General features: G+C 34.3%; 1 protein-coding gene across 1 annotated transcript; it reads right to left on the minus strand.

The window, feature by feature from the left end:
* Positions 1-3,356: 3,356 nt before the first annotated feature.
* On the minus strand, positions 3,357-7,082 carry LOC112519659 (inosine triphosphate pyrophosphatase). Its single transcript, XM_025127875.1, has 8 exons — positions 6,857-7,082; positions 6,700-6,764; positions 6,559-6,622; positions 6,334-6,343; positions 4,973-5,004; positions 4,771-4,883; positions 3,704-3,780; positions 3,357-3,609 (listed from the first exon to the last, which is right to left on the minus strand). The coding sequence occupies exons 1-8, from the start codon at positions 6,996-6,998 to the stop codon at positions 3,501-3,503; spliced, it is 612 nt and encodes a 203-aa protein (XP_024983643.1). The 5' UTR covers positions 6,999-7,082; the 3' UTR covers positions 3,357-3,500.
* Between the last annotated feature and the right edge of the window lie 396 nt (positions 7,083-7,478).

The raw sequence follows: 7,478 nt of genomic DNA on the forward strand, positions 1-7,478 counted from the left end.
TTAAGTTTCAGGACCATTGTTAATTGTCTAACTGAACGTAATATATTGGTTAACATACATTTGTTTCATATGTATTCGGTGCATAATGTGAAGTTTTTTAGTTATATTTTTTTTGTTTAACAAATACATAAAAATGTTCACATTGTAAAACAAATATATATTAATTAATACATTAAATACAAAGCACAGATGAAAAAAATCATGTAAAAATAGCACGTGATGCATCAGTTCTCAAGGTTACTAATTATAACAAATTTTCAAATAATATTATTAACAACAAATTCCTTTATAATTCTTGTAAAATTATTCCTAACGACTCTTTGTAAATAAGTTTTATTTTTTTAAAAATTAGAATAAACTTATATATTATTTTTTATTTTTTATTTTAAAATTATTCCTAACGACTCTTTGTAAATAAGTTTTATTTTTTTAAAAATTAGAATAAACAAATATATTATTTTTTATTTTTTTATCATCTTATTTGTACTAATTAATATATTATATTATTAGATATGTTTCAATTATATTTTGAAATACTATAATTGATTAATTTTTATATTCTTATTAGCAATTTTTGTCAAACATGATTTGTTCATCAGTTAGTTTATCAGATACCAACTAGTTTATCAGCCACCAGCTAACTTATCAGCTAGTTTGCCAAACATAACCTAAATCACTAATGCACTTTTTTTTAATATTTACCCACTTTTTTTAAATAATAATTAGATCAACCATTTTATTTTAAATTAAATTATTTAAAATATAATCAATATTTTATTTAAATAAATTATACCAAAAAAAGAATTTCATTATCTATAATTTGAGATCTATGGTGATATTTTTTTTTTTAAGATTCACATACGAACCATAAATTGATTCAGAATTCCGCGTATAAGTTCTAAATTGATTCACATATAAAGGAATTTTTTTTTAAAAACTAATGGACTTTAGTGTTTGGAATGATTAAGTCATTGAACAAATTTTTGGAACAAATAAATCATTAGACATTCCAAAACCTGTTAAATAACTTCTTGATTTTTGTAAAACCTGTTAGATACATTCTTATGACCTATACAACTTGTTAATATGGTAAAATAATGGAAAAAATCTGGAAAAAAATCAACAGACTTTTATATTTTGAACGATTAAATTCCTAAACATTTTTTTGAACCAAAAAAGTACTTATAATATAAAATAAAACAAATATACCAAAAATGTACTTACATTTACAAAAGAATACTTACAGTTAAAAAAAATTATTGATGATATTTATTTTAATTGAAAATAAAAAATACTCTTTCAATGATTTTCCAAATTAAAANATAATTTAAATAACTATTATACATAATTAAATAATAATAAAAAATATTATTTAGTTACTAAATATTTATTTTTCATTGATTAGTTACCAAATTATCCTTAATTATATTGAGGTTTTTCTAAGGGGTTGTTTACCTAAATGCTTACTCGGTAAGCGTTTATCGTTATAAATCAACACTATAATTTATTTTATGGATAAGATCGTAGTACATCAAAATGGAATGATATGCAACAATCACTTACCCGGGTAATTGTTGTTACCCTCACTTACAGGGTAAGACTCTCTATCCTTATGATCACTCTTACTGAGTAAGATTCTTGGGTCTTGACGTGTTCATCCGGTGAGAAAAATTACCCGGTAAACACCTACTGGATAAGCATTTAATAAACGGTCCCTAAGTCACTAATAAATAACTGACGTGACAAAGCAAATTAACAATAATTAATTTTACTAATAACATATAAAATAACTAATAGTAACTAAACTCTTAGGTCCCGTTTGACTTGAATGAATGGAATGGAATTGAGGGATTTACATTTCAAATTCATTTCAATCCCATGTTTAGTTTGTTGGATTGTCCGAATTTAAAATTCCATGATATAATTGAAATCCTTCATTAAGATTTTCCCCCAATTCTCCACAAGTTTCTTCAAAGTTCAAATAAAATTAAATGAAAGAACACAAATATGCACTTACTAGATGTCACTTGTTTTATCCGGTGAGCATGACAAAGACCAAAAATCTTACTCGGTATGAGGCATAACAAGGATCAATAATATTACCAGATAAATGACAGAAAAAACTTTTACCTGTAAAGATGTACGAGGTAAAAGACGCTTACTATTGATCCATTTTGATAATTGGAAATGTTACTCGATGAGATAAGTAAGGATGATGACTCTTACCAATAAGCACTTACTTGATAAGTGCTTAATAAACGACCTCTAAGTTTTATCAAATTTCGGTTGATTCGAGATGCCTCTGATTATTACTAGTGGCCATCGTCCCGGGTTTATTTTAAGGGGGTAAAAAGTTAATAATGGAGACTAAAAAATCATTCTCACGGGTTTATAAGGATATAAATGATTACCATCTTTTAATTAATCATTCATTAAGCACCCCGGCCCCGAGACCTGTGCATTTTAGGCCCGTTTTCAGTGAGAGAAAAAACTCGGCCTTTTTAGGCCAAACCCGAGGCAGGCTTTGGGTTGAAAACGGGTTTATTGGGATTTTTTTTGGACTTTTCACACTTATCAGAGCGTCCCCAAAATTTCAACCTGATTGCGTTCTAAGTAGTGATGGCCAAAAACCAGTCTCAGGCCAGGCCGGTCCCAAGATTTCTCATAACCGGCCATAACTAGTTCCGGTCCCGCTCGAAAAAGTTGAGCCCGGTCAAGCTTTATTGTAACTGGTTATGGGCGCCGGTCCCGGTCATTAAGAAGTATTTATTTTATTTTATTTTTTAATGATATATATTTTAATACATTATAAAATTTGTAATTGGATCAGTCAAATACACTTTAAAATGCATTTTATTATAATTAAAATTATAGTCTTACAAAATATAGCGAGAAACTGATAATTGTGAACGTTTTTTTTGCGTTTTTGTTAATTGAGAACTTGGTATGTAAATCCCTCAACCAAGACACTTATATATAGTGTTTTTAAAGCAAAAAATACAAAAAAATTGGCCAAAAAACGGCTACATTTAAAAAAAAATAGTTACATTTTTTAAAAATCGGCCCAGGCCGGGCCGGTCCATAACCGGTCCGGTCCCGCGAAACACCCCAAATCCATAACCAGTCCCAGATTTCGGTCCTATAACCGGTCCTTACCAGTCCCGGGTCAGGCCCGGTCCTCCGGCTGGTTTGGCCATCACTAGCTCTAAGGCCCGACCAGAACCATGCTTCAGGGCCTGACTTTTTCAGGCTCACTAGGCCCGGACTTTTTTAGGTGAAACTTGGGCTTTTTTATGCATCACTGGTTGGCTTTGGATCCAATTACTTGTGTATTCAACCAAAAATACAAAGTGGATATGTCTACTCTTGAATACATTTGTCATTCTTTCCCTTGGATCAAATGCAAATTGAGAAAATCATACCAACAAACAGAAGACCCTTGTTCACAAGTAAAAATATGAATCTAAGGTCATACATCTCCATAGAAAATAGTTTCAGTCTCATGTATCAAATACATACCCAGCCTCTGCAAAGTGGGATTTCACCAGTGCCAGAGCTCTCGACCGATGAGAAATCTTGTTCTTTTCTTCCTTCGCCATTTCAGCATAACTGTAATAACACAACCCTGTCAAATTAGTTTTTTGTCGTACGATCAAGAACTATGGAGATGGTCGTATAGAAATAGATGCACGGATGGTGTTACGTTTGATCATAGCCGTCAGGTTCAAAGATTGGATCCCATCCAAAATCATTTGGTCCTCTTGCAGGAACAATCTTCCCCTGAAAGAGTACATTATTTGTGTTAAATTGTTTGTAAAACCAATTAAACCGACATGTAGTAGAACCCTTCATACATATTTGCAATCATCTCTTAGCAAGTTGGTGCAATCCCTTTTAGTACTCCCACTGTCCCGAAATAAATGTCCACAATAAAAAGACAAATGGTTTTAGAAATGTGTGGTTATTACACTTTTTAAGCAACTAAATAACTATTTTACCCTTAATAATTGAGGGAGTAATGAATTTCAACATCTCATGATTACGGGTAGATTGGAAAGTAGGCAATTTTACCTTTGGAAGTGGACACTTGGGGCCTGTTTGGTTTGACAAAATGTTTTTGCGGGATTTGGATTTTGTGGAAGGATTGGAATATTTGGTGTGTTTGGTTTGTAGGATTTGGAATGGAATTTATTTATTTTTTTGTAAAAATTTGTGTGTTCTATAAATAAGTTGTTTGTTTCAGTAAGATGTGGATGCAATGGATAGATTAGGACAGATTTGATGAAAGACACGGGGTAGAGATGTGATGGAAACGGTTGAAATCCATGGGATTTGGATTTGAAATGACAACCATCTCCAAGAGATTTCTAAATCAATCGGTTGTGGGATTTGAATGAAATCCCAGAATTTCAAATTCAAACTTTCCTTCAAAAGGATTGGAATGGACTTCAATTCCAAATTCCACAAACCAAACGGGCCTTCGGTATTTTTTTTCTTGGAAAAAGAATTGGACACTTATTTTGGACAAACTAAAATAGAATTCTGTAACTTCTATTTCGGGACGGAGGGATAGTTTTTTCATACTCCTCAGGGTAGAGGTAAGGTCTACATTACTAGATCCAACCCTCCACGGACCCTACTTGGCTACTCCATGTGGGATTCATTGGGTTAGTTTGGTTTCGTTTTTATCTCAAATCACAGAAAGATCAATTAGACCATTAGATATCATTTCTGATTAGCATGTAAAGAATACGTGTTAAAAGTGCATACCTGGGTCTTTCCCACAAACGTAATGGGTTCAAAATTTGGCCCCATGGCAAGTGAAAATATACACATAGCATAGGCAGATTTATCCTCATAAGCCATCAACATATTGTTTAGACCTACAGAAATGATTGAAGTACTCAACAACCATGATATTTGTAAAGCTCAACATCAAGGTAAACTTTTGGATAAAAGTTATTTTAAGTACCTTCATGACCAAGCTTTTGGAGAAACCACTTGCTATGTATCAGCATTTGTCACCCACATAGAAGTAAAACCAACAAAATATCCATAATCAAAATAACTTCTTTTAATCTAGGAGCTTGATTAAAATTAAACGACAATACTAAACCATTAGCTAGCCATCAGATAAATGACACACTCATAGAAACTTCCCCTGATCTAGGAATCGCTGTGGCCAATAGCTAGCCCACGCCTAGCATACATTATTTTTTGAAGTATATGGTATTTATATATGGCAAATACTCAGGCACACTCCTCACCTTTGGTGAGGTTTGAACCATTTACCTCAACAAAAGGCTATGATTTACTGGTAAACCGGAAGCAGCTGGCCCACACCTGGCATACTTCTCGGCGACTAACTGACAAAGGCATCTATAACACTAACCCTTTCATTCCTACAAACACATGATGCTTCCACAATTAACCAAGAAGCAAAAAATCCAGGGTTTGAAATTAGTTCATCAAAATTGGGTTCTGAACATTGGGCGATTAAACTTGCAGAACGCATTTGGTTCGGTCATTATATAGTGAGACTTCCATGTGTCTAATATGCACTTGGCATGTCCAGGTTTGGTAGTTCTTCTCCTAGCCAGCCGGATTCACATGGAGATGGGGTTTTACAAGATAAAATACATTTTTCGGTTTATATAGTATGCTTTGTTATAATATAAAGTTGCACTGCAAGCATAAGACATGGATGTTGCTATAAGGCTTCTTGCAGTTCACTGAAGCTATTTAGACATTAAGGGGGTGCTTGGTTCGGTTAATGGAATGGGTATGATAAGAAATAAGAATGTTGGGGAATGAAAAGTCATTTACCCACAATTTACTAGGGTATGGATGATTACCCACTTTTAAGTAATCACTCATTCTATATATGGAACCAAAACATCATTTCCTATTCCTCACACCCCTAACACCCCAGCCAAGCACCCATGCAGAGGTTTCTTTCTCATGCAATGTAAGGCGTAACCTATTCCACCACCAGAATTATCCACCCCCCTTGCTCTAAGATGTAGTGATTCATTCAGGTAAATATCCCTGGTTGATGCATGAAAAGCAAATAAAATTCTGTGCAACACCCAAACTCCTACCTAAGCTCATAAGAGATGGCTTAATTTATGCCACCAAGTCTGGTTAACAACATAAACAGATCGCGCAATCATGTCAATGGAGCTAAGACTATAACAAGGTTTATATAAGCAATTACTGAATGAAATTATGAAGGGTTTAACTTGTGATCAATGCTTTATGAAAGCCAATTTAACAGGAGGCTTTAAAACATCACCTCAAGAGAGAAAAGAGAGTGCAACAATGGAGACTTACATGTACGGCCCTGCAAAAGAATTAATGCAGAATGTTATGTTTGAACTCTTTGAAAAATTCTAAAGATGGGTTGAAGATACGAGACAAAACGCTAGAATCAACAATTCAACAAACTGCAAAGAATTTCATTTGTTAACTGATCATGGCTTCTCATCAACTATAATCCTATTTTCGATCCAAAATGCTATGATATGAAACAAAACAAAGAAACTGACTGTAACTAACCAGGGAGACCCTTAAGAGCATTGAAACATAGGCAAGTGTCTTCAACCAGCACCGGCCCTTTCACCTACACACACACGTTTCCAAATCAAAAAAGTGCAACACTGGAAGATCATCAATAGAGATAACAGAATACGAATGTACCTGGTTAGCGGCCAAACGAGCTTTTTCTTTTGCAATATCCTCCGGATCGCCTTGCAGTTCTGGCACTGTTAATCAATCAATCAATCAATCAAAACACCACTAAAACACGATACGACTTCGGTGATATTTAGGCAGAAGAACAGAACAATACACATACAGTCAAGCTTAAGTGACTGAAAGGGAATGGATTGCCCTAAAATAACTTTAACTTCTTCAAGCTTCTTAGCATTTCCCGTCACGAACGTCACCGGACGTGACGACACCAAACCATTCCGCGCCACCACCCCCGCCACCGCCATTTTCCTCCTCCGGTCTCCTCCCACCGTGCAGCTTTCACTGTTGACGATTCCCCCTTTGCTGCTGCTCTCAAGAATCAAACTGTCTCCCCCCACACCTTCTTCTTGTTGATTGCATATCATGGGCCTGTAATTTCACTTTTATGCCAAGCCCATATTTAATATTGGGCCAAGCCCATATGCTCATACTAGGTTAAGCCCACACACCCTTCCCACCTTTTTGTGAAGTTTGAACCCTTGACCTCCTAAAGCCAATGACTCACATGCTGCTAGGTCAAAATCTGATTCTTGTATGTCAAGGATAACAAGTTATCTCCTTAGTTACCCAACCCATATCAATTTGATTATCATAGACATTTTTGCCCCCTCGAGCCATTTATATACATGATAATCTGCTAAATCCAACCTTTACCATTAACACATGCCTGTTATCCAAACGTCTTTCCGTTTTACTCATCAACGACTTATATAGTACAAAATCAT

Source organism: Cynara cardunculus, assembly GCF_001531365.2.
Source record: "Cynara cardunculus var. scolymus isolate 2C chromosome LG 10, CcrdV1, whole genome shotgun sequence".
Classification (NCBI taxonomy): Eukaryota; Viridiplantae; Streptophyta; class Magnoliopsida; order Asterales; family Asteraceae; genus Cynara; species Cynara cardunculus.